This window comes from Neodiprion lecontei, chromosome 2 (assembly GCF_021901455.1).
Source record: "Neodiprion lecontei isolate iyNeoLeco1 chromosome 2, iyNeoLeco1.1, whole genome shotgun sequence".
Lineage (NCBI taxonomy): Eukaryota > Metazoa > Arthropoda > Insecta > Hymenoptera > Diprionidae > Neodiprion > Neodiprion lecontei.
In genome coordinates, this window is record NC_060261.1 from 4,414,974 (window position 1) to 4,441,846 (window position 26,873).

At 38.3% G+C, this 26,873-nt stretch overlaps 2 protein-coding genes across 9 annotated transcripts in view; both read left to right on the forward strand.

Annotated features, from left to right (window-relative positions):
- The window catches only part of LOC107222725 (E3 ubiquitin-protein ligase MYCBP2), a 163,626-nt gene extending 155,956 nt beyond the window's left edge, over positions 1–7,670 (forward strand). For all 5 annotated transcript variants that reach the window (XM_046732849.1, XM_046732851.1, XM_046732850.1 and 2 more), the window contains 14 exons: positions 121–350; positions 423–1,970; positions 2,079–2,250; positions 2,463–2,845; positions 2,943–3,072; positions 3,163–3,569; positions 3,678–3,792; positions 3,883–4,073; positions 4,169–4,594; positions 4,696–5,064; positions 5,147–5,371; positions 5,472–6,244; positions 6,337–6,707; positions 6,816–7,670. In XM_046732849.1, coding sequence (XP_046588805.1) covers positions 121–350; positions 423–1,970; positions 2,079–2,250; positions 2,463–2,845; positions 2,943–3,072; positions 3,163–3,569; positions 3,678–3,792; positions 3,883–4,073; positions 4,169–4,594; positions 4,696–5,064; positions 5,147–5,371; positions 5,472–6,244; positions 6,337–6,707; positions 6,816–6,931 — 5,456 coding nt within the window. In that variant the 3' untranslated portion in view covers positions 6,932–7,670. The remainder of the gene's footprint in view (positions 1–120; positions 351–422; positions 1,971–2,078; positions 2,251–2,462; positions 2,846–2,942; positions 3,073–3,162; positions 3,570–3,677; positions 3,793–3,882; positions 4,074–4,168; positions 4,595–4,695; positions 5,065–5,146; positions 5,372–5,471; positions 6,245–6,336; positions 6,708–6,815) is intronic.
- Positions 7,671–8,818: 1,148 nt separating this feature from the next.
- LOC107226914 (WD repeat-containing protein 47) overlaps positions 8,819–26,873 on the forward strand; it is a 103,728-nt gene continuing 85,673 nt past the window's right edge. The window contains exon 1 of one of the 4 annotated variants that reach the window (XM_046730125.1): positions 8,819–8,986. Coding sequence is in view for 3 of the 4 variants with exons in the window: in XM_046730123.1 (XP_046586079.1) it covers positions 18,624–18,688 (65 nt within the window). In the remaining variant the exon portion in view is untranslated. Of the gene's footprint in view, positions 8,987–18,471; positions 18,689–26,873 lie in introns of those variants that run through there. The other 3 variants (XM_046730123.1, XM_046730121.1, XM_046730124.1) reach the window with 3 other exon arrangements.

Below are 26,873 nucleotides of genomic sequence, written 5' to 3' on the forward strand. Positions count from 1 at the left end.
AATAAGTTTTTAGTAACTAAGTATGAGCTCAATATTTGCAGAGCTCGGTTCAAATTTCTGTACAAGTTATCGTATGAGAATGAAATTCGTAAAATAGTATACGACTCATTTATTTACTAGCATCTGGAGCAACGGTCGATTCTGCTACATCTCATCGTCGTGGTTCAACTCAAAGTGATACCAGCGCTTTGGTGAGCAGTCTCACTAGAGATCCGTCGCAATCGCCAAGTGGAGTTAGCTGCATTACAGCAAACACACGAGATTTGTCTCCGAGTCCAAGCTGCAGTTCGATCCACATGCGATCTGAGGATAGCATTGCTAGCCCACCAGACACACCGCGAAAAGAGGCTGTAAGTGAAGCCTGAGTCGAGCATTAAAAAATCATTCGTCGTATACATTTTTAACTTTATCTCGCTTTGAAGGATTCTCAAGAAAGTCCACGTAAGATGTCACAGGCCCAAACTCAGACTAGCCCAGATAACGCTACAACAGCAATGAAGGGTCACTTCAGCATTGGGGCTTCAGGGACTAAGGACGAACGTCTTTCTCCAAAATTGAATCGCAAGGATCATAGTAAGGGCTTGAAGACGCGGTTTAAACGAGCCATGTCTCCAGCCAACAGTCACCAAACGCCTAGTACGAGTCATGCAATAAATTTGAACAAAGAAAAGGTGAAAGAGGCTGTCAGCCCGTCGGTAGCCGAATGTTTGAGAGCGGTATTTGCCGCTTATTTGTGGCACGAAGGTATAGTGCACGATGCCATGGCTTGCGCAAGTTTTTTAAAGTTCCATCCCAGCCTGCCAAAGCAAGGTGCACTTGTGGTGACGAGGCAGTCTGTTGTGCAATCTAGCGACAAGCAAAAACAGGAATTGACGAAGGAGCAAAAGGCGAGGCAAAGACATTCCGTTGAAGTAAGTAACGCCGGTAATTACTTGCACATCCAACCAAGTACACTGGAAACATTGACCAGATCCGCGGCGAATGCTAATGCCAATCGAAGTCGGAAAAAGCAAGAAAACATTATCAAAGAGGAAGGTGAAGCGAGCAAGTTAACTGCCTTGCCAGAATTTCACACAGTAGCGATATTGCCACCGGCTTTGAAGTGTCTGGTGTTTCTTTGGGAAGAGCTGAGTACCAATTGTCTCCAGGTCATAAATCAACAAAACATCGTCCACAGTCCCGTGGCGCATATGCAGACGATAAGACTGACGAAAAAATCTTCTGCAGATAAACCTTTGAAAGAAGAGAAGTCGAGAGACAAGGAGAAAAAGACTAGTAGGAAGAAAAAAGAATGGAAACCAGTAGGACAAACAAGTGCAGGCGAAAGTTTATGCGGTATCGAGCGTGAAACAACTTGCGAACTCTGCGGTCTGATGTTTCCACACCCTGTGACCTATCACATGAAAATGATGCATCCTGGTTGCGGTTGGCATGCTGGTGGTAAAGGGTACAATAGCGGAGGAAACTACTGTGTCGGTTGGGCAGGTAATTGCGGGGACGGAGGAGTTGGTGGAAGCTCTTGGTATTTGATTTGCGACACTTGTCGAGAGAAGTATTTGAAAACGAAGAAAAATAAACTTAGTAAGAAATTCGTCAGCGGAGTTACTCGAAGGAAAGGAGCAATGAATAGGATTCTTTCGCCCACCAATAGTCCAAGTAGAAACGAAACGCATATAGTCATGAAAAACAACGCAATGTTCTTGCTCGACTTAGCTAGTGCCTCAGGTTTAAGCATTCCAAAACAGCAGCGAAGACCGTCGCAGACTTTGTCTTCTGTAGCAGAAAATCATAGCCCGCCTGAACCAGCTGGACCGTTTCCCCCCACTGGCCCATTTCAATGCTTGCAAGCCCTTGGAATTAACACCTCTCAGAGCCACGATGAAAGATATTACGAGGAAACGTTGAGGAGACACAGCGGACAACATAATCCATATGACGGAAATGGTTCGTTTAATAGCAGTAATGGAAGGGTGAGTGATTGAATGTTGAAAATAGAACCATGATTATAAATGTAAAATCATAAATAAGATTTAAAGAATGATCACTCATGTCTGATTTTTTTTTCTACACCCTTTCAGCCGTTATCAGAATGTCCCGTAAGCGATAGTGACAGTGACAGCGGCAAGGGCAGAGGAATGTTTCACAGATCAGTTTCTATGTCCACTGGAGCTCCATGGGCAAGAAATAGTAACGATGGGAGAGTTGTTATGATGCGGAAAAGGAACAACAGTAGCAGTGAAATGAATAACGGTGAGTTATTATTTTATCACAATGAGAATAAAATTTGTTACTTGATCGCAGAAGCGAACATCATTTACCAGGTATGAGGTGGAGGGAAATGTAAACCCTTTTGTAATCCCATTATCGGTGTTTTATTACCTAGTGACAATTTCTTCTAACTGAATGTATGAATTTCTTTATCCTGATGTGAATTTTAACACCATCAAATTTTATCAAAACAGACGCTGGTTCTTCGCTTCTGTGTTACCCGTCGGCAGCGTTGCAGAAATTGGTACCTTCGATAGACCAATCGGCGATAGTATCAACTAGCCAAGCAGAAACAGCGAACAATGTGAAAGTAGAGATACTGAGAAGACCAGTAATGTCGTTTGTGTTGCATCAACATAATTTACAATATCTTCAACTTGCTATGAAGCAAGCATTGAGACGTGCCGCATGTCGTGTTTATGCTATGCAAGCGTTGAACTGGTTACTCAGAAGCGTTACTCAGCCAATTTGTTTGCACGATTTACTATGGTGGTTTCTGTCTGCTCTAACACCCGTAACACCTGATACGCTAGATGTTAGCGAAGACGATAATCGAACTGAAAAAAAGGAGGATCACGTAAGTTCGTTCAAAAATATATTCCATTGAAGAAAAGAGATGTTATTCGCAACGCGATAAATTCCTATCACAGCATTTACTTCTGCACTTATTACAGGATATGATCGGGGTCTGCGAACATCCACTAAGTGATTTGGTCGTTGCTGGCGAGGCTGCGAATCCTCTTCCAACCGCATTTCATACTTTATTACAAACCATTGCTGATTTAATGCTTTTACCGCCGCCAGGTAAGGATTTCAAACAGTAAAAAATCAACCAATAAGGCCAATTTGTGACTACAAAGAAATAACTTCCATTACATTTCACGATAATTCTAGGCTCACCACTACAGCAAGCAGCAGTGAGATGTTGGGGAATAAGATTTACCCCTGCCGATCACATGTTCTTACATCGCAGTCATGTGTTTAGTAACATTAGTAAAATTCTGTCACGTTCCGAAGAAGAGGAAGATGTCAATATAAGTATGCACGAGAGTCATCAGTCAACGTTTTCGCAACACATTACGAACTCTGTCGAAGCATTGAAAGATTTGACGGGTGGAGTTGAGATTAAGGCATCGAGTAGACAAGCTATGATCGGCAGTCTCACAGATAATTCTACCGAAACATTTTGGGAATCCGGTGATGAAGATAGAAATAAAACAAAGACGATCACTATACTGTGTGGCGCGCATTCTTATCCTAGAATGATCTACATCCATGTTGATAACTGCAGAGATTTGGCGGTAAGGAGCAAGTCGAGTTTAGAAGTTGCACAAATATTATGAACAAAATGTAAAATGCCAACAAATTATACCTGCACCAACTTTGAAATTATCATTTATCTTTTGCAGAATAAAGTTTCCAGCGTGACTTTTCAATCTGGACCAAACGTTGACGAGCTTTTTAAACTCAGGACCGTAGATGTCGAAAGTAGATCAGCTGGGTGGGTCAGCTGTCCGGTAACAGGTAATTGTGTTGGAAATAAAAAAGTTCGTGAAAACTCGCGCTTACTTTGCGATTAATGAACAAATAATGAGTGGTGATATATTTTTTTAGACATGAGACACGTCGTTGTTCGATTGGAATTGAAAGGCCCTGACAATTCGTTACGGCTTAGACAGATTCGAATTTTGGGAGAAATTGAAGGTGAATCACTGAAAATTGGAAAGCAACATAGCGCGTTGACCATTCAACAGAGGAACTGCGAAGCTGAGACATTGAAAGTCTTTCGTTTGATAACTGCGCAGGTTTGTATCTGGTTTAGCTCGTAAAATTATCATAGAACCATGTATGCTACTGCTTACTTTGCACATTTGTAACTAATGGTTTGAAATTTATCCAGGTATTTGGAAAATTGATACAAGGTGAACAGCAACAACCGATGGAAGCTGTCGACATTGCCAACAAAGGTTTGGAGGAGAGTAACGACCTTCGCGAACACATGGTCGGAATTTTATTCAGCAGAAGTAAACTCACTCATCTGCAGAAACAAGTTTGCGCTCATATAGTTCAAGCTATAAGAAAAGAGGCAACCCGTCTCAGGGAGGAATGGGAAGCTCTCTTGTGCTCCGCCACTCCGGTGAACAGCTTGATGAGCGATGGCAGCGATTTACCAAAGGCAGCAGATACATATTGCTTTGAAATGCTGTCCATGGTTCTGGCGTTGAGCGGTAGCGCAGTAGGAAGAAATTATCTCTCACATCAATATGGTTTACTGCGAGATTTGTTGAGCCTGCTTCATACTGGATCTGCTCGAGTACAAAGACAGGTAAAGATCAGCATTCCAAGGTTAATTGCGACTGAACGTGATGCTTTCCTTCAAGTATTACGCGAGAAACCAGAAGCTTATCATTTTATTTTCACTCGAAGGTAACGTCGCTGCTGAGAAGAATGTTGCCGGAGATCAAGCCACTGACTCTTGCTAGTGTGGTCAACGTCGAGCACCTGCCGCCTCCTGATTTTAGCATAGTTTCCGTTACGAATAAAGGTCATGTACAATCTAACGAATTCAATGAACACGAACCAGGAATACTCGACGTTTTTTTGAGTTGCATCGCAAAGGCACTAACTGTTCAAGTCAAAGTAAAAGGGAAGGAAAACGGTAAAGCTTTACAGACCGTGTCATTAGCCACAAGTATTCATCCGAAGAACGATATTGGCTCAAGATGGTGGCTGAGAGGATGCATGACCAGAAAATTAGCTGAAGTCATTATACGATTGCTGAAAGATATGGCTGTGGTGAGTGGTTTTGTGAAACGAAGTGCAAACCATTGCTAGTAATTTCGACGACTTGTTGCTTACGTCAATTTTAATTTACTAGGGTAAGATATCCGAAGCCTGGGCAGCAGTAACTAAGGCTGCGATAGCTGAAAACATATTGAACCTCACGAGACTGGACGAGAAAAGTCGAGATCCAAACGAATGTCTTCATACACCGACTTTGTGGCTCGCTCTAGCTTCGCTTTGTGTTCTGGACATCGATCACGTTGAGAGGCTTTCTTCTGGACAGTGGAGTGCTGCCGACGGACAACCACCGCCGCCCAGGGTGCGTGTCTTTTTTTTCTTTTCCTTCGATGTTTGGATAAAATTTATTGTATGTCGTAAGAACTTTAAGCATATTACTAAATATTGTTTTATCATTTCAGCCGACTTGCAGTAATCATGACGACAACGAGACGAACGCAATAATTCAGTGCAACGTCTGCGGTAATCTGTGCGCCGATTGTGACAGGGTTTTACATTTACACAGACGTACTAGGATGCATGTTCGTCAAGTCTGCAAAGAAGAGGAGGAAGCGATTCGCGTTGATCTTCACGAAGGATGTGGACGTACAAAACTGTTCTGGGTCTTGGCTCTCGCGGACAGTAGAACTTTGAAAGCGTTGGTGGAGTTTCGCGACGGTTCACCGAGTAAACCGATCGGCTCAACGTCGGGAGTTTGTAGATTTTGCGGCACTACTGGAAACACGGGCCTACTCGCCATCGGGAATATATGCTCAGATCACGACTGTCAGGAGCACGCAAAAAATGCTTGTAGCAAAGTTCATCCCTGCGGACACGTTTGTGGTGGTGTAAGAAACGAACGGCCCTGTCTTCCATGTTTGCACAGATGCATGCCTGGGACTGACTTAAAACAGGACGCCGATGACATGTGCATGATTTGTTTCACCGAAGCACTCTCATGCGCTCCGGCCATCCAACTGCAGTGTGGTCACGTCTTTCATTTACATTGCTGCCGTAGCGTGCTTCTGAAACAATGGGTCGGCCCGAGAATTACATTCAGTTTTTCGCTTTGTCCCATTTGTAAACAGCCGATAGATCATCCAGCGTTGGCCGAAGAATTGGTCAGCGTCAAGGCTCTCTTCGAAGATGTAAGAAGAAAGGCTCTGATGAGACTCGAGTACGAAGGATTGCACAAGTGAGGCGTCGTCAATTCTGTTCTTTGCAAAATTTGTAATAAAGTATTGCTGGAACCGCGGACTGAATTTCGAACGTTACTGTTTCTTCTAGGGCCGAAGCAGTGGTTGCACCAGGGGCACGATACCACCAGGATCCTGCGGCTTATGCTATGGATCGTTATGCTTACTACGTGTGCTATAAATGTCAAAAGGCGTATTATGGCGGTGAAGCAAGATGCGACGCTCAACTAGGCGGAGAGACGTTTGATCCGACTGAACTTGTTTGCGGAGGATGTAGTGATGTTGCGAGGGCCCAAATGTGTCCGAAACATGGCGCCGATTTCCTCGAATATAAGTGTAGATACTGTTGTTCAGTCGCAGTGTTCTTCTGTTTTGGAACAACACATTTTTGTAACACGTGTCACGATGATTTTCAACGAGTCGCCAATATTCCCAAAATCGAGCTTCCCTCTTGTCCCGCGGGTAAGCGTTTCATTTCTATTTTTGGTATTTAGTTATGATAATTCTCTCAACAAGATTACAATTCATCTGTGTACTTGAAAAGTGTATTTGAACATTTGCTTTTTCTAGGTCCTAAAGCTAAGCAATTAGAGGGAGACGAATGCCCGCTGCACGTAAAACATCCACCGACAGGTGAAGAGTTTGCTTTAGGATGTGGTGTTTGTCGTAACGCGCACACCTTCTGAATTTCCTATATATGTAATTAATAATTTATTACACCTCGATTGTTAGACACAATCAATTACCGAACTTTGAATGAAGTTTCGATCGACCTAGTTTTAATAGTTTATAATATTGATTTTGGTTAATTGTCGATAATCGTTATCGAATGTGCCGGTTTAGCCATACTAGTCCAATCCTGGGAGCAGGAAAATCACTTTTAACTTACATTTGTATCTAGTAGCCATAGTATATCCCGCTATTTAAACTTGACCGAATGATCAGCAACCTACTATTGATTTTGAGAAAATACAACCTCTCTTTAATCAAAAAGTTTGCTGCAAAGTATAATATGGTTCTTAGGTATGGAGGTAATTAACATTGAGCCATCAGAGCCATGCAATACATGTTGAAATTCGATTTATTTCAAAAGTATAGCAATTCAACCCACTTTGAAATGCCGTTGTAATACGGCAAGTTTGATCGAATTTCAGGATGTATCACGGTATTGAGCATTTGAACGGAACGTGATTTCTGCCCAAGGATTGCAAGTTAGTGAAGTTTGTGAGATGTTAGATGAACAATGGAAAGGAATAATTACTGAATTTCATGAAGTGCACTAATAAAATTATTTATTATTCGTATGAATAATCTTTACATTATTATCATTATGTATACATATTATAAATAATAAATATAGGGTAGGTGCGAAGGTGTTATTTAATGATTCGATATGAATATACAAAAAAAAAAAAAAAAATTCATCAACCAAAATCATAGTAAAAATTGTCATCACGTTCGAATAATACAGTAATGTAACGAAACGCAATATTTTTCCATTCTTTACGAAAAATTTTTTTATTTTCTTGCATTGCTGAAATAAGCATTGAAGATTTTTGTCGGCTCATACATTATTTGATTTTCCGCAGCTATCGTATATTATACCTTTTTCGATTGAAAATGAAAGTGAAAAAAATAAAAAAAAAAAAAAAATGAACCAAACAAAAATTAAGAAAATAAAATAAAATAATTAAACATTTGTGATTTGTGAAAAATAGATCGTGACAAACAATGTAGTAAGTTGTCAATAATTGAATTTAGTCAGGTGTTTTACCTGCATGTACTCAAATGTCATTAACTATAAAGATAAGAAATAGTGCATGTTTTTATATTTATTTTCTATCGAATTTTTTTCAGATATTATTAGTTGCGCTTTAGCAGTAATTTTATTTATTTTCCAATCGAATAATTTATGCCAAATGCTAATTAATTACGCGTAATTATACATTATAAACGATGTCGCATTAATGCACGATTTAGGTACGATTTTTGTGAAAATATACAATATAAATTAAGTAAGTAGATTTATTTCAATGCTATGCGGGGTGAAATCGTACAAGATTGAAAGAGTACCTTGCCATCACTTTTAACAACTGTTCATACAACATCAATCATATCTCGTGAACTTTCTTTTCATTTGAATAATTCCATTCGAATTTGCGGGGTGGCAGTGTACTCGTTTCAATGTGCCAATTATTGTACAAGAATTTGTTAACCTTCTCTGTCTTATATTTCCTGGATGATCATATTATACACACATTGAGTATTATATGGACAGGAAAAAAAAATTAGTAAAAGGAAAAAAAATACTAAAGAAAGATACTCTTGAAACGAGGCTGTTTAATTTTTTTTCCATTATTTATCGTACAACTAATAAAAGCAGATAAAGGTGTTATTCGAAGAAATGTTTAAATTGTAAATTTTGCGTTCCGAATGTTTGAATAATAGGAGACGAAATGACGAATCGAATTCTCCGTGAATTCTCCGGATCAAACCACTACGCTCTGTCGGCGGCCGGCTGAAAGAGCCAATAAAATCGCAGCGTCAACGGGAAAGCAGCCTCATTCAGTTAGTGACAGTCGCGCGAAGCTGGCCGCAAATCGACGCGGCGATATGATTGATCCAAGATGGCGTCGTGCCGATTGAAGGTGGCGCCGCGTAGCGTCGCAGTGTAAAAATAGTTCCGAAACAAGAGGTTGTGTGTGTGGTGCGATACGGACGGTTTTTCGCTTCGATCAGCGGTAAGTAGCCGCTATTTACCCTATTGCGTAATTTGAGATAAAAAAAGACGATGCAGGCGAGCATTGTCGCGTTAGTTCCGTCGTCAATCAACCGCTGGAAGTCGCGATAATCGTTAAATACGACATCGGGTGTCGTGTGTGCGAGTCTCCCACGCACATTCGGTCACATACCAACCCTGCCGTCGCCGCTGTCAATGAGTTTCGTTGGCTCTGTTTATTTATAACGCGATACCAACAGCGTCCGCATTTAATGATATTTTAGAAAAAACTTGTACCATTCTCCCCTCGGCTTTGGTCATATGTTTCTTCCGAAAAGCCAACCGCTCTTTATTCCTTTCGTACGCGCAGTGGATTTATTATCCCCCGTTGGTCCCCGCTTCGCGACTGTTTCTGCATCGCCTCGCATCAATCAAAACATTAACGTGACCGACTATCATTCAAACCTGTTTATTTATTCGACAAGGAATTCGCTCGCACAGCCGAAACCTTCCTCGTACAGTTCTCAAATCTTCATCGCGTCGTAATCCTTAATGTGATCTTCGTTAACGCTCCGAATAACCATCATCACCTGTTTGATATTAGTAGCATTACGTAGAGATTCCGCGAACGGTTCTTCGTCGATGATTGAAGTATTAATTCATACCTGTTTTTGCGTATAATATCCTCACCGGTTAAACGTTTGCCAATTTGTTTTAATACCGTTACTCGCAATATGCTCAATACCGTACGTCGGATTATTAGTAAAATCGGCCTTGGGTGGTGTCGTTCGGTAAGTCGAGTTGCTTATCAATTTCCCATTTATTTACGTTCGTTGATCAAATTCTGTATAATCTGCAACATATCTACGAAGCCAGACATTCTTGTAGGCGCCAGGAAAAACGGCGGTGTGTCACGTATCAAGTCGGACGAAATTAGACATTACGGCAGGGTAATTGGAGTGAAAATTCCTAGAAGTACCGAGAGAACTCGACGGGAGTCGAAATTGGTTTCCGTTACGGTTCCAGGTTTTTAACTCCAAAGGGTTCGCGTTGTGACGGAACGGGAATGAAACACGTGCGTAGAAGCAGCAGCAGCAGCACGAGACAAACGCACGCGGCTTTCGTTGCACGTTAACATCGCGGCTTTTCGTCCCGCGGATACGAAGAGTGTTGAGAAAAAAAAAAAAAGAAAAAAAAATAAGGAAAGGAAAAGGAGGCAAAGTCACGCCGGGAAAAATAAAGAAAACCGTTGAAACACGCAAACTGTTTCACGTTCTTCGGGGTGGTGATTATTTCTGAACATCGCTGCTTTGGAACAACGCCCTTTTCAATACTCGCAAGCCTTTCCGTCAAAGGCTTCGAGCTTTCCTCGCACGTAATCGGTCCTCACCGCATGCACTTAGCTTCTGGCTCGTAGGCTGCAACCTTTACGGTCTTAACAGATGTCGGCTTGTTATTATAAAGTGTAGTCGAGCGGAGGAGCGGCCGATGTTTGAGAGAGAGAAAGAGAGAGAGGAACGCGAAACCTGACAAAAAGATGCAATCGCTACGTTTGACGATGATAAGATCGGGCTACGTGGCGATGTTTTAACCAAGCCGCAGATAAGAGTATGAAGGAATAAAGAGAAGTGCGGATATTACAGGAGAGAAGAGGAATTTTTGCGGTCGTGATCGAGCATTTTTTCTCTCTTTATTTTTTATTCTTTGCAATCTCGCAAAAGGCTTCTTGTTGTTATATTCCCGAATAGATAATTAATTGTGGATGGGGAACGCATCGCGACGCATCAAAATGTCTAAAATATACGAGCAGAGGACTAATGAATCATCGTATAAATTTTCAATATTACATGTCAAATGGGAAAATTCAGGGATCGTAAGGAAAAACTTTTTTCCATTTACAAATCCTTTTCAAACTTCAGATATGCTTCGTAGATTCGGTTAAGCTAACGTTCGGAAATGGTATTGTTAAATTTACAATTATTCGTATGAAACGAAGAAGTACTACGTGTTTATTAAATCTAAATTTATATATTCAAGGTGTACAAATTCTGGAGGTTTTAGTCATAAATGTTGCCCAACATTCAGGGATTTCTTAATTTTTTTAACGCGAAAAGTCAGGGAATTTTATTTAAGTAAAATTGTCGTCATCCTGTTTTATGAAAACGTTGTTCAGGCACGGTTTTGAATTTGTTTTTTTTTTTTCTCTCTTCGCTTATAACGGATCCGAGGAAAATCGTCGATTTGGAATGACTAAATTTGTCTGATGTAAATTAGTCAGTTCTCACACATATTGTATTTATTTTCTCTGTATGGGAGAGGAAATTGATAGATAAATTCAAATTACTACTTACACAATGCGTACACGAGTCCATAATTTTCAATTCTAAATGTCAACCTATGATAGATTATCCCTGCTGCAGTTTCGGCTGTCGCCTGGAGAGTTAAGATCTTATAATCGACTCTATGATAAAAAAAAGAAGAAGACTGATCGTACCAGAATTATAAGACCGAAAAAGGCGACGTATAGTGTATACATTGCCAAAACGAATTCTTACCCATCTATATCGAATTATTCATGAATTCCTTATACAAACCGAGTCCGAGTACCGCTAACTCGTAACGTGCGTAAGCTGTTTATTTTTCTCAACTGCTGTAACATCATCACACTAACTGTAATAAAAAATTTCAACTCACAGCCCGCGATTTTCAACGTCGCGTGCAGTGTAGCATAATTATCCACGTGACAAGGAATGCTAGAATTTATCTATATTCTGCCGAACGAATTCCATTACAAAATTGTTGTTTAAGCTTTCAGCGGGAAGAAAACATTTGTTCCGAACCGTAGTTAATTCTTGAAAAGTTATTTGCCAAATTTTATTTTCATTCTTTACCCTCTTGCAAGTTCCGTGCATCAACGTTATATACAAAGTTTTGCGCAAACTTCCGCGTACCGGTGCTCATAAAAAATTAGATAAATTAGCCACGGCGATGGTTTAATTAGTAATTCGTAATTAAATACAGCTGCAATTACGTCTTCCGTCGTTTAATTGGATCAGACGGGGTTACACACCGTGCAAAGCAAAAGGTGCCTCGTCGTACAGAAACGACTGTCCCCTTTCTGATGGCGGTATAATAATGATCGTAAGATGTGCTCGCATAAGTGCATAAAGAGTAATTCATTTACTAAAGTGTAGCTGATTTGAATTTCACCGCGTACTTCGATGCAAAAAAAATTATACGGACAACATGTTGGATCCGCCATCTTGAATTTTGAATATCCGATTTCAGATTCATTATCACCGACCTCGAAAACTTCTAATTTATGTAAAACACGCATACGTGTAGAGTGGTAACTTTGTCGTAAATGAATTGTACCTTCAATTTTCACCATTTATTTCAATCAATCTGTTTCTAATAAAAACAATTCCCATTACATGGCGATAATAACTCTCGAGTATCGAAAACCTGTTAGTACGCTGTCAGAAATGGTAAAAAAAAAAAACAACCGCAAAGAAATATTTTTTCAAAGTTCTCTGGATATAGAAAAATGGATGTAAAATTGTTGGTACGAATGCTTACCACTACGGGTAAATGGGTTAAAACTCAATGTCGAAGCTGACGATGCTGACGAAGCGTAAAAAGTCGACTCGTGAAACTGAACAGCTTTTATATCGTTATCAGCTGTCGTAGTCGAGGATGAGAAGGCAATGCGCCGCCTGATGCTGCTGCTGCTGTAGTTTAGTTGCTGCACTTGATTAATAGGCGTGCTATCGGCCACGTCAAGACGTCTATTAGACGCAGTCTCGCATCGTTGGCAAGTGGCACACTCCGCGGCTCAAAGTGCACTTTGCATTCCTTACTGATATATCCTGTTATTCTTATTCCATCTTATCACCTGATGAAAATCTTCTTTTTTTTTTATTTTTTTATCAAAATTCAATTCTAAAATATTGTTCAAAATGACGAAAAAACAACGCTGTCAAAGCTCGAGCGCTCAATATTAATACTTGGGAATGTATCATGGCGATTTTCTGTTTCCCATTATTTTTTTAAACTTGGAAATTTTATAAATTGTCAACCCGTTATTGTACCGATAATACCATAAGGTATTTTTGTAGGAAATTGAACGGTCTACAAAAAAGGTCTGTTACGATTTTATGACGAATCTGCTCTTTCGATCGTTAATTAAGGTCAAAGGTCAAGAAAGGACGACGTTGACGACTTATAAAATTCCAAATTTGAAAAAAAAAAAAAAAAAGCATTAGTCAATATTTTTGATACAGTCTAATACACGTTTACATATATCTAAATATTTGCATAGAAACTTTTATTTTTCAGTATCTCTGCATCTCTATATAATATAATATGATCGTAGAACGCGAATTGATCTACCGTGACAAGAATAAATAAGAAGAAAAAGAGCAAACCGTTTGCAATTTCCTTCCGATGAAGATTTTGTCCGGTTGTTAATACAGTCAGTCGGAATTTCGACGCGAACTCTTCAGAATCAAACTGCAATCGTAATTCTATTATCGCAGACGATTGCCGGGCAGGCAGGTTGAATCATCGATTCCCATCATATTCTCTATCACCTAACCATGCAACCCCTCCATTCGTAGACTCGAGCAGGCGAAATATAATCTCGGAACGAAGCTTATCGTTCCATTTCTCTCTGCATCTCGCAATATATCTCGCATCTCGGTGATTCGTTTCTATTTTATCTTTGTCTCTCGCCTCGTTTCTTCTTCCCCCTCCAATATCCGGCGCGTTTATGTCCGTGTAATGGTTCGGGAATAGATGGATAGTTTTCTCCCTTCTCTTCATCTCCGGTGTCGGTGATTGGCACGTCACTTCGTCAATATCAAACGAGTGAAATAGTTTATTTATAGGATAAGAGAGAAAGTGGGTATCAGTTATCATTCATCACCCGGGCTGACCTGAAAGTGATTATCAAGTGAATTTGAATTCCATCCTTTTTTCTTCTTCTTGTTCTTCGATATGGAAATAGAAAAAAAAAACAAAAAAAAAACGCCGACAAGCCAATTTAACAAATCCATTCATGCGTGAAAGAAGAACAGTTGCGAGTCAGTGTCTTTTCTAGACAGCCTGCGTAATTGTTATACGTGATTGAAAGTGTGTAATAATCTTGTAACCGATGGCGAATGAGTTATAGTAATGAAACATCTAGTCGTGGGTGTGCAGTTAACGCGATCCAGCTGCACAGAGCCGCTTGGCAAATTCATATCTTTAATCTCTAGTCACACTCTGAATGCCCTGCATCAATCCGTTAGCATTTAAATGCCTACTTTTTTTTTATGGAAATTTCATCAAATCTAAATGTATAACCATGTAGGATAGATGGATATAATGTACCGTTCACTCTTCCTTGTAGGTAAATTAATCAATCCATGGCTCAGCTTCTTAATTCCAAATTTGGAATCTCTCGCATTTTGCGCTCGTTTTCTCATCCGGGAAGATTTTCTCGCAGATTAAGCCTAATCTCGATTCGTTCTTTTTTCTTTTTCCCAAGAGGACGTCAAAAAATTTATACATCTTTTTTTTTTTTTTTGACTTCTCAACAGAACAAAGTCTCAGGTTTCAGATGAAAAACTCGAAAGATAGACAAACTTTAGCGGTGCTTGAAAAATAGCGGTTTTTTTTTTGTTTTTTTTTTTCTGCCGAAAAACGTGTCTTTGAGATCGATTTCGACATATTCGGTAAGGTGAGAATTTTTCACGTAAGATATCTATTTTTTCAGAATATCTTTCATCCCAATAACGATAAGAAAACCTCGATTAGGTCGAAACGATGATATAAACTTTGATGTGGCATTTCTCGCGAACGGTAAGTCCGAGAGGATTGAAACTTGGTGAACTTTTTAATCTCAGTAGTAGTCCACACTAAGCTGAAAAAAATTTCATTCTTTATTAACGAAAATAGTTAAGGACCGAGCGGTAACCGGAATTAAAAATTTCTCCCAGTGTACAAGTTGTAAAAATTTCAGGCAAATCGATTTTTTGACGTCCCTTTCATTTGTTTATAATTGATGGACTGGCTCGTGTACATCGCCGGTTTTAATCCGTGAATCTACGAACATCTTTCTAACTGGACGATCAACAGGTATCGGCAAAGCGCCTTTCGATTCTCTGTATTATATTATAACACTTGCCTAGAACGCGTTTCGCGGCGCACTTGACCGCCTGACATCGTTTACTATGTACATATAATATACTACTTATAATAAACCGTCCGGCATGCACCGTCTAATGTGCAACGCTTTCACGTTTTGCATTTAATTATTTCAAGTTGGATAGTTGAAGCCGATTTGTTTTCCTTCCTTTCTTTCGTTCGTTAATTTTTTTTTTTTTTTTTTTTTTATTATTGCCGAATCTTTTATATATTCAATTATACCACATGCTCGGACAATTCGTACATTATTACAACATCTTGCGACACTTTGATATTTTTTTTTTTCACGCCGCTTACGATAAATTAGAAGAATCCGGAAGAAACCTAACAAGGCCAGGGTTAATCACGTTTGGCGGATAACGTGCAACGGTGAATATGGGACGAATAAATTTACCGCTTTTATAACGTTTCTACTCAATTTTATAACGTATGTCATATTTACGGTGAGAAAAAACAGGATTTGTGAGTTTCGGCTGCATATATTTATATATATATGTATATATACACACACACACACAATATCCAGCATATTCTTTTTTGTTTTTTAACATATTATTTTCCAATTAACTAAAAGGAATATAAAATTTTCTCAGTAGGTCACAATTATCAATCAATCGTATAATATAGGTAAAAGTAGCCATATATCAATATTTTGATCATGTTTTTTTTTTTTTTAATACGTTTTATTCTACTTTAAATAATTATCCTCGTAATTTTCGTGCGATTCTTAATTTCGCTACAAATTTTATCAATTAGGTAACGTGGAGTTTTCGAATTTTGAAAAATTTACACTATTGCAACGGATCTGATATCCGCAAGCAAGTGGAAACACATTCGTTCTTTGTCCAGTTACAACTACCATAATATATTATACTGTGTTTACCAACAGACGTCGTGAGCTTTACGGTTTCAAATAACACTGACGTTTCGGTCTCACTCGTGAATGCAGACTAAACATTTCTTCGGAACGATGTATAAGATACACGTGTAACGTAACACGACAGGATTTTACAAAGAAAATAAAAATTTATATGTACAATTGACTCGTTGAATTCAATTAAATATACTAATAATTATAAATTTTACGACTATCAGACCACGTGATACAATTTTTTCTTAGAAATTGATATCTTTGATAATACATACAAGGACTGTCTAACTTATTGTTTATCATTTTATATATGCAAGAATCTTGATATTGGCGATTTTCTATAATTTAGCTTTTCAAGCTTTTCAAGCTTTTTATTATATTTATACATTGTATATTTCGTAATTTTGAACACATATTTATCCGGGCTCTACTTATAATATTGATCGATGCCTGTGGTATTTTATATATTACCGTGCCAATCGAACATTTCGATTATATTCGGCGTTTAAAGCGAATTGGTTAATCAATTAGGAAATCCATTAGCAGTGCAACGCTATCGTCATTATTTCTGTCCCACTTGGTCAACGATAAGTTTCATTACAATTACCGTCTCGAAATGAGTTTAATTTTGTTTATTTTTATCCCAATCGACGACGGGTAATCAATTTAAACTCATTGTCCGGTTAAACAGCAAATACTTTATACAACAAAGCAATAAAATTATACAAACGGGAAACGTAAACAAGGAGTTGACCAGTCTTAAAAAACGTCGAAGTATCCGTTCGTCACGTAGAACGTAACAAGTGCAACGGTGCATCTTGGATGGTACACGCACCTGTAACGTTAAGGAGGTGAACGTGATGCTGAATTACGATTGAGCCAGAACTCTGGTTGGCCCGAGGACAGATAGTACAGTGGAAACAGCCGTCAGTGCCGGACGTAGCGTCGGTCGCGTCGTCTGCTAGGAAGACGATCTTTCTCCACTTATTTCGAGCCGCTCCTTGATTACGTCCGGTTCTCCAACGGTTTTTAAACATACGAATTAGCGGTCGAAAAGAGCAGCAGCCGATGGGATAGATCGATCAGAGTCATCGTTAAGAGTCGAAAAGTTAGCGAATCGGGAAGAATAAGTTGCGTATGCGCGAGTGTTCGAGCGATTTGAAGACAGATCAATAGACAGAGAGAAAGAGAGAGAGAGAGAGAGAGAGAGAGAGAGAAAGGTAGTGCAAATTTGAAGAACAAGAGGTTAAATCGAACGGAGCGACGGTGTTGGAACTCTTTGATGGATGGATACTCGATGACGTAGAGGTTTCTTTACGTTACGCGAGATCGGTTCTTACTACTACTGACCTTACGCAAAACGGTATACGCTTGTTTGCGTTTACGAGTGTGCGGGTGTGTAGAAGATTTCAACGTGTGCCGGCATGTGAATAAACAAACAGGTTGGGTCATTGAGCACTAGAGACACACCGGCAGTGGTCTTGTCTTTGGTGCGTTGTGTAAAGCGCACATTTTGCGTGTTGAATCGGTAAACTTTGGAGAGCAGAAGCCGAGAATCATTTCGAATTAGCATCTATTTTACACCTGCTGTTTTAGTAACGGTTACCGCTTACTCTTTCGGATGTCGTTACTTATTTTCGTTCGTTTTATCGATGAGTCGAAACGAACGTTCGATCTCGTTGGATAATGTCAGGGTTGGAATGATACACGTTTGGCAATAAATGTTTCGGAAAACGTCGTGCGGAAAATAAAATTCATTGCTTAATGTGCGTCTTTCCAACCCTGATCGTCGTCCATAACGAAATCAAATGTTCTGAAAATGATATCTGAAACGCGTATATCGGATTTACTTGGAACAGGGTGTTTAGCTGTAAGGGAAATTTTGAAAACCGGGAATACGAATTTACGATTCTTTGAAATTTAGATAACTACTCTTTTTGTCGGTGCAAGTGTCGAGAAATATAGTTTTTGGAGGAATTTTTGAGAGCTGATATATCGATGCTTGGCTTTATGAAAAATATAAACAGTTACTAGTAACAGTTGATAATCTTACAAGATCGATGCTTCTACCTCTAATGTTTTGAAGGAATGGCTAATTCCAATCCTCCGATAGTTTCCCAAGATTGAAGTGTTTATTGATGTATTCGGTCATTGAGTTTAAGAAAAATCGGACTATTTTAACATACGACGGAGGGATCTGATGTGTAGGATTTAACTAATTTCTTGTGAAAAAAAGTGAGTTTGTTAGTAAATTTGTGTTGAAACGAATCCTGAGAAAATGTTTATTTTCGTTTGGAAAATCGGGAAATGTCAGGGAATTTGACATGTCATTGGCGCTGGAAACCCTGATTGAATTACACCTTAGTCGGTAGGTATTCTTTTCTCTCTCTCTCAATCTCGATCTCGAAATTGTCTCAGCATCGTAAACAAAAGGGGTGAACGTGAACTGAAACATAAAGACTGTTATTAAACAAGAAGTCACGGTGCCGGTGGAGGAGGTCTTTCTTCTTCACGTGCGGTGAGACATTTGTTCGTTCATTGACAGTTACATATATACAGTGAAAATTTGAACTTGATATGGAAAGCACAGTTCGTTACAATGGTGGTTGCGACCTCTTCGACGGTCGCCTTGGCTGAGGATTTAACAAAGGACACTCTTGGAAGGTATGATGGATCATTATAATCAATCCATGGTTATCATTCCTCGTACGTAACTCGTCTCATCTTACACGCTTTACAATTGGACATCAATTCCCGTGTGTTAATTGTGCGACGATACGAAGGTTCAACTACTTGCGGCTAATGCGCGTTTAATGACCGTGTCTCATTTATACAATCGCGGTGCGGATGACCGAGCGATGGTGTTTTGTGTACTATACATTATTACAGATGTTAACTCTTGGCATATATTCACGCTACGCGGAACAGCTAGATACGGCAAAGTGAACTCGAGTTTCTGCATTCTTACGGTGCAGGATGCTCAAAGTTGTTACTCGTTTACTACACTCGAGGTTGAACTTGCTTTTACCTTACGTATATAATATGAACTTTTCCATATCCAGGTTAACTTCATCAGGAGCTTTACTCCGTACGTGTAACTGGAGTAAAAGTCTTCCGTACTGTTAATCCGTGCTATCGGGTCTGTAACTTCGTCACCTCGAGGAATAGTTACGCAATTTACGAATGAAAAAATCAAACCTGTTTTGTCTGTATCGAAATCATTCGTTCGATCCTCGACGATCTTTTATGAACATCGAAATTTCACGTTTATACGATTTTTCGTACACTGAGTGAAATTTTTAGTTCCGCTTACACTATTTTCATTTTTTACCACAATCGAAAAATTTAGTTTTCTAGCTGTTACAGGAAAGTCTAGTATCCGTTACTGTTCTTTCTCGTTACGATCGCTGTTGCTATATTTTCTTGCAACTGTTGCGAAAATTTAACGCTCGTGCTCGTAATTCCAACAATATTCAAACAGTTTATTTAACGATACCTGTTTTACTCAATTTTTCTGGTTACTGTACAACAAATGAAATTTTTCTCAGTGTCGTAACCAAACGTTGAGAGAAGAAAATCACTGTTTTCTTATATTTACAACGATTTTGAAGGAACTAGGATCGCAAATCGTGACAATATTTCGTTTTATGAATGGCGTGCCGAATTTCAAACAGTTCCAAAAATTACGAAACAACGGTTTTTCCTCACCACGAATCGTTGTTACGATAACGTTCCGAAACGTTGAAGTAAAAAATCGTTATTTCCCACCTCTAGATTAACCGAAGAAGTTGAACTCACAAATTCTGAGTTTGTAGATCGTGTATTTGACGGTTTGCTAAATTTCAAGCAATCCCAAAGTTGCAAAACACCGATCTCTTCTACCCACGCATCGTTAGCAACTTCGACAAGATGGTTTCTGGTAACATCATACACCGGTATTCAGTCATCGGTGCGTTTCAGGAAGTCAAGGTTCAAGTTGTAACGTCTCCGTTCGTCGATCTTCTTTGTCGGTATGCAGAAGCCCGCACACATCCGATGTCTCAGTCAAGTTACGTTGCTGCAACGGAGGGCCGATTAACGGTATCGTAGTTCGCGGTATACGCCGACCAGTTCTTCTTGGTCTTCTTCGTCGCGGTTACGCGGTGACCTTCGAGTGACCTCGGTGACCTTCGCGTTTCCATTAGCATAGGACCCAGTCTCCGCGTCACGGGATTCATGGAAACATGGATCCTACCACCGTAATATCGCGTGTCGTTGGTTCACCTGTGCTTACTGTACTCCATATAGGTGTATGCGCAATATTGTTACATTATCCATGTATTGGCGTTTCGCGTGGTTTAATTAGTACGCGGACTGTATGGGAGTGCTTTATTTACCCACATCGCGCCTATGGCTCTTCCCGTTTCCGTAAAACGCACGTATCTCATCCTATAACCTGACCTAGCGTATGCGTAGGTACGAGAAGGAAGGTTCCAGGTACCTACGTACAACAACCTGCGGCTTATATTCCGAACGCATAATTTCCCCCTCACAACCGGTTGCTGCTGAACCTCGTATATGGATGCAGCAGCTATGTTCACGAGGATGAAGTTGGTTACGTTACTGTAGCAAATGCGTGCTTAGGAGAACTCGTTACTTAGAAACTTTACGATCATCTGAAGTTTGATAAATCGTGATGAACTAATAGTGATCGTATTTCTAACAATTAACTCCTTCAAAGTCGTTCAGAAATTACACGGTAACGATTTTTTCCCCGAGTTACCAACTTCGACCGAGTCTATATTCGGGTCCTTAAATGTCCTTAAACACTGGAATTATTTTGGAACACAAAAATTGCTCCTCAATTTCCGGAATACTTTGATTTATCCTGGAAATGTTGATGCGATATATTTTTTTTTTATCGAAAACAGCGATATTTTATTTATTATACTTTACCTTGAACGACTTAAATCTTAGGTTTGTATATAAACTGCCGTATTAATTTTTTTTATTCAACACCAAACCAAGTTATCGTATTGTTGAACATTTATTACTAAAAGGAAATTAAGGCACTGAAATTTTGTTAATCTATTGTGATCCCAGCACATGTATTGCAGTCTATGAACGAGGCTGAAAACTTTCGGTGTTAATTAACTTCTTCGACCAATCGTCGAGAAAACGTATAGGATCTACGTATAAACCTTAAAAGTGGGAAAATTCTTGTGGAGGATTTGCAATTTTTCGAATAGGATGGAATCGAGGAAACGCGGAAGAAGGCGCGCAAATGACTCAGCCAATTACGCCAACCATTTCCAATTTCAACCTTCTTCGTTCGCTCGAACGCGTCGTTACTATACCGGGTGTTTACATACCACTGTGCGCGTGTGTTTGTGCTTAACACTATACGGTACCCTAGGTTGTATACCACGTTTCTTCAGGGTTAAATGGAAACGGAATAAAGAAAACAAAAACAACCGGGGGGGGGGGGGGGGGGGGGGCAAAAAAAATCAAAAATTGCACGAGAATAGGAAGAAGGAACGGAAAAGATTGACCGACGTTTACCGCAGCTGTAACTTTAACGCATATTTGTGTTTGTGTGCGTTAGTTGCGCGTGTGAATGCAACAGTTTCTGCCGCAGAATGTGTGCATATTATTTTTTTTTCATTTTTTTTTTTTTATCATTAATTCCGCATTGCACACGGTAGTTTCCTCAGAGATTGACATACGCGGTATGTTTACAACGCATACGGATGTATATTGTTATATATATATATATATATAAAACACATATATTTATATACCCATGTAAGCGGGTTTTCAACGACGTATAATTTATGACAAATATCTTCATGCCTTGCCGCACGCATTTGCATCGGTCGTAGTCTCGACGTCGATGCAATTATCCTCATTATGCTAAATATTTGCCGGTTTACCTGGTTTTATTATTTTTTATTAATTTATTTTATCACACGCGTTTTATGCTCCGACGATCAGACCAACGTATTTCATTATAAGCTTGTTGTATCGAATGCAAGTCATTTATGTTCTCTCGTTAGCTCGTGCAGTTTAATTATATTATACGATTCTTACTTACGTAGGTATATTTACGAAGTAAATGAAAACTCCAGGGGATGTATGTCGAGAAGATGAAATTTGGCAAATTTGTTTGGATTCGATTTATTCGGGAATATGTTTTATGCGTGTAGTAAAATATTAATTATTCAAAAGAAAAAAAAAAGAAAAAAAAAGAAAACCGCTTATCATATTTTAATTGTTTATAAAACGTTGTATCGTCTGTTAATTATTCACCCTTCAACACGTAGAGTTCAATTAAACGAACACGCATTGCGTTATCTACACATGCATTTCGAAAGTATCTATCTTGTATAGGTATTCATAGAATAATTTTATACAGTATTTCAATATCTTTAAACATTAAGGTCAATTTTATCTAAATGCCTTTGTTTGAGTAAAGAAATAATTTTTGGACGATTTTGAAATGTTTTTCGACACGTTTCAGAAATTGATTATTTTTTCTCGCAATGTGAAAAATAATTTTAAAAAATAAATATGTAGCGGTAATCGATTTTGCAGAAAATTTTCTCCTGGATTTCTTATACATACTTGACAATTATTTAATATTCAGTGATATATTTCGAGAAAATCGTAACAAACGATAATCAAGATCCTAAACTATGCACATATAGTTTACAAAAAAGCGAATGGTTAACTCTCAAAACTTTTTTTTAGGATACTTTAATTGGAAATTATACTTTCTGGGCGCATATTTTTCGCCTTTTTGATTTCTTTCCTCGTCAGTGAATATTGTCAGCCAAATTAATGGATATATATATGTATATATATATATAACCTGGCGTACGTGTTTGGAAATTTTTATGCCGCGGCTTTCCGTCTGTCCCCGAATTATCAGCCGACAGACAGGCACCCCGATGTTTTATTCAATTTTACCGTTTTAAACTCAACCGCGTGTTGGTTTAAATACGTATAACATAATTTTTTATTTTTTTTTTTTCTTACGTCGTCTCCTTCGACTCGCGTCGTTCCTTTTTTCACGATGCTAATTACGCAAGTTCGTTCTGCAGGGTTTGGATTGGGGTTAATTAACAAACAACGGCGAATTAAATTTTTCTCTTGTAAATTATTCCAACAGCGTTACTTCGTTGTTTATTTTATTTTATTTTTTTCTCTTTTTCTAATGTTTAAAACCAAACAGCAGAGATTACATACCGCGGAAGTGACACAGGTTTACGTATTACATGTATAAACGAGAAGAAATTCGAGCGATGCAATTTTTTTTTTCCGTCACAAAGAATCGAAGAAGTTTTTGATGAATTTTTCCAACGGATTTTAAAATTGAATATCTTGCAGAAGATATTTGTTGTCAATTATTCAATCGCGCTTTGTTCGTGTTTGGTTTTTTTGTTCAAAGTCTGCAGCAGCGAAACGGAAACGGACGCGGCTGTTGGTAATAACATGTAAATTTATCGGGTTATCCTGCAGGAGTCACGAGGTTCTTGGATTATATTGAGAGGCATGTCAAGCGGTTGGGAAGGGCTTAAAATCAAGGACTGTACACAGTACCAGGGATCGATAATAAACCGGAGATGGTAAAGCCTGAAAGCTCGAATCCGTGCCTGTATGCGGCATAATGACATACCTGCGTTTACTGCGATATTCAAATTAGCCAAATTTTTAAGAAATTGAACCATTCTGTTTTAGCAAATAATCGTTATTCCGCGATTTAGAATCGTTTCAAATTGAGTATTATATTTTCAACAAGCGAAGCGTGGTCAGATTTTTAATATTAAACCTCTTTAAAGTCGTTCTAAACTTTCAAAACGGTAATTTTAGTTTCGATATTTCGTTACATTAACGTTAATAACATCGATCTGGTAAATTTCGATGACAAATGTACGTACACCTTTTTTTTCCGCTAATTTATTTACGTGTTTTTTTTTTATCTTCGTGCACTGTTACCGACTTTATATATGCACTATACACACACCATTAACCTTACATGTGTGTGTGTGTGTGTGTGTGTGTGTATATATATATCGCATCCTATAATTAAATTACTTTCCAACTCTCCCGGCTATTATTTTAACAACCATGCTAATATGCCGCGAATAATGATGAACACACGATGGACGCGTAAATGTCAAGCTACTTTTCCTCCGAGCCTAATTATTCACTCGAGTCTCCGTGATTATATTAAACAACTTTTATCCAATTTTACACATCTGCTATTCTTCTCCCGATACCTTCGAATTTCATTCGAAGTTTGATGCAATAAATTATCAAGCTTTGTAACTTATCAATGACGATGAAAGTTTTGAAAGAAAAGGACAATAAATTTCTGAAAAACGAAAAATTTGTACATTTTTCTTATTTTTTTTTTTTTAAATAAATACTCTACTCGTTCGTAATCCAGACTACGAAGGTACTGATAAGGACAAAATACAGAGTCCAGTGTTTCTTCTTTTTAGCACATTGATCGTGAATAGTTACGTAAATGAAAGAAATTGAGGAAAAAAAAAAGAAAGGAAGAAAAGACGGATCAGTCGGCTATTCAGCCAGATTTGATCAGCGGGTTGCCTACTTTCTCTTCTTCTACTTTTTCTTCTTCTTCTTCTTCTTCTTCTTTGCACCGAACTTGTTTCCCTCTTCTAGATTACGCGCTTTATATATACATTAACTCAAAGCTCCCTGGGAATTTCGAAAAGGTGTGTTCGTTATACGAGTATCAACGTCTCGAGTCGTAAAAGAATCATATATTTAGTAGGAAAAATGAGAAATCAGTCGGTAATCATCATGTATTACGTACTAATTATGTACAATATATAAATATATTTAAAGGCGTAAATTCACCTGCGCTTCGTTAATTATACAAGAAGCCTTTACGGTTTTATCCTCTATCGTCTCTTTATCTTTATCTTAAAACAAAAAATGTTCTGCCTGGGTGAATTTTTATTTTCTTTTCTTTTTTTTTCTTAAATTTTTTTCATCTTAGTCTCACGTCTTCGTGTGTAAGAAATTGATAAAAAAAAAACACCGTGTCTCAAATCTTCTCCGCAGTTCAAGTTTGTCTTCTCTCCGTATGTGTATAATCAATATCAACGTCATGGATTATATATGGATATGGATAGACCGACGCACGTTTTACCTGCTGAACATTCACGGCCTGTAATTGGAAAGCTATTTTCATTCCATGTCCGAAACTTTGATGTATAACGTTCAAACCACGGTATGTACTACTGTAATGTCGAATCGCGTGCATGACATTGAGACTATAATCTGTATGGGGCATTCCATGATATTTCAATGATAATTCTACGTCGATGCATCGGATTGGCTTTAGAATTATTTTTTTTTTACGAAAGAATATATGACGAAAAATGCAATGGCAATTTTTTTTTCACATATTTTCGACTCGGCGTGCCTTGAAGTATGATTTAGAAACTTGAAAAGATGAATAAAAAAAAATTAAAAGAAAAAAAATATCACTATTATTGGATTGCAAATTATTCAAGTGTCAAATATTTTATTATATTCTATAAGATACTTTTTTTTTTCTCAAATTTTTAAATCGTACTTTAGATACGCTGGGTCGAAAAATTCTGAAGAAAAATTACTATTGCGTTTTAGTCGTGTAATTTCATACAAAAAATTATAAATCAAATCTGAAACATCGACGTAGAATCTTGATGGAAATGTCATGGAATGCCCCATATGTATACGCTATGTACGGTTTCTACACGAACATATTAATACACGGCAAACTTGGCATTTGGACAGATCGCATCGCGTGCAAAGTTGATCCCGATGATGTGCAAGGAAGTTGCTTCGAATTTCAAATCTAGATTGCGAAATATTTATAACCAAACGCGTGTCTGAAAATTAAGGCTGCCGATACACCGAACAGTTCTTTTTATTTATCCTTCATTTCGATCTTCTGAATAATTTTTGGATCGATTTCATTTCTCTGGAAGATAATTCTGGAAAGTAATCAAACGTATTTCGAACAGTTTTTAAAGGGGAATTCCATGGGAACCCGACCAACGTCCGACCCTCGCCATTTACGATTTTGTTTTACAAAAAAAATTTCTGCAATTGTCCCAACTCTGAAACAGTACCATCAATTTTTCCATACTCTTTATTCGACCGCTCAATTATTTATGAATATCGATATTGATTTTTGAAATGGACCTCATGTAAAACGCTCATAAAATTCTCAGAAACTGTATTTTCTATTCCGAACATTTCAAGATCGGCTCCACGACGAGTAGATTTTTTTTCCATTTTTATCACCACTTGCAATTTTTTTTTTTTTTTGTCGGTCGATCAAAAAATCGCTTCAACAGTACGACAATTTCACAAAACCTTTACTTTTCACTTGGAATATCTCTAGACAGTCTCCATTGTGGAGCGATTTTTGAATTCTCATACCGTTGAAAAAAATGTTTTAAACCACCAAAAATATGATTGAAAGTGCGGTTAAAAAATGGAATCACAAAAATCGAGCCATCATGGCTTCCGCTCTTGAAATCTATGGAATGGAAAGTACAGTTTTTGAAAATATTTCGAGCATTTCAAACGAGGTACTTTTTAAAATAAATTTCGATATTCGTAAATAATTTAACGGTTGGATAAAAAAATATGGAAAAATTCAGGGTACCGTTTCGGAGTTAGGACAATTGCAGAGATTTTTTGTTTTTATCCAATATCGGAAATGGCGAGGATCAGACGTTAGTCGGGTTTGCATGGAATTTCCCATATGTGCGTTTGAAAATATATATATATATATATATATATTCCTCTACTCGTAAAATTGTAAAGTGCGATTCAACCG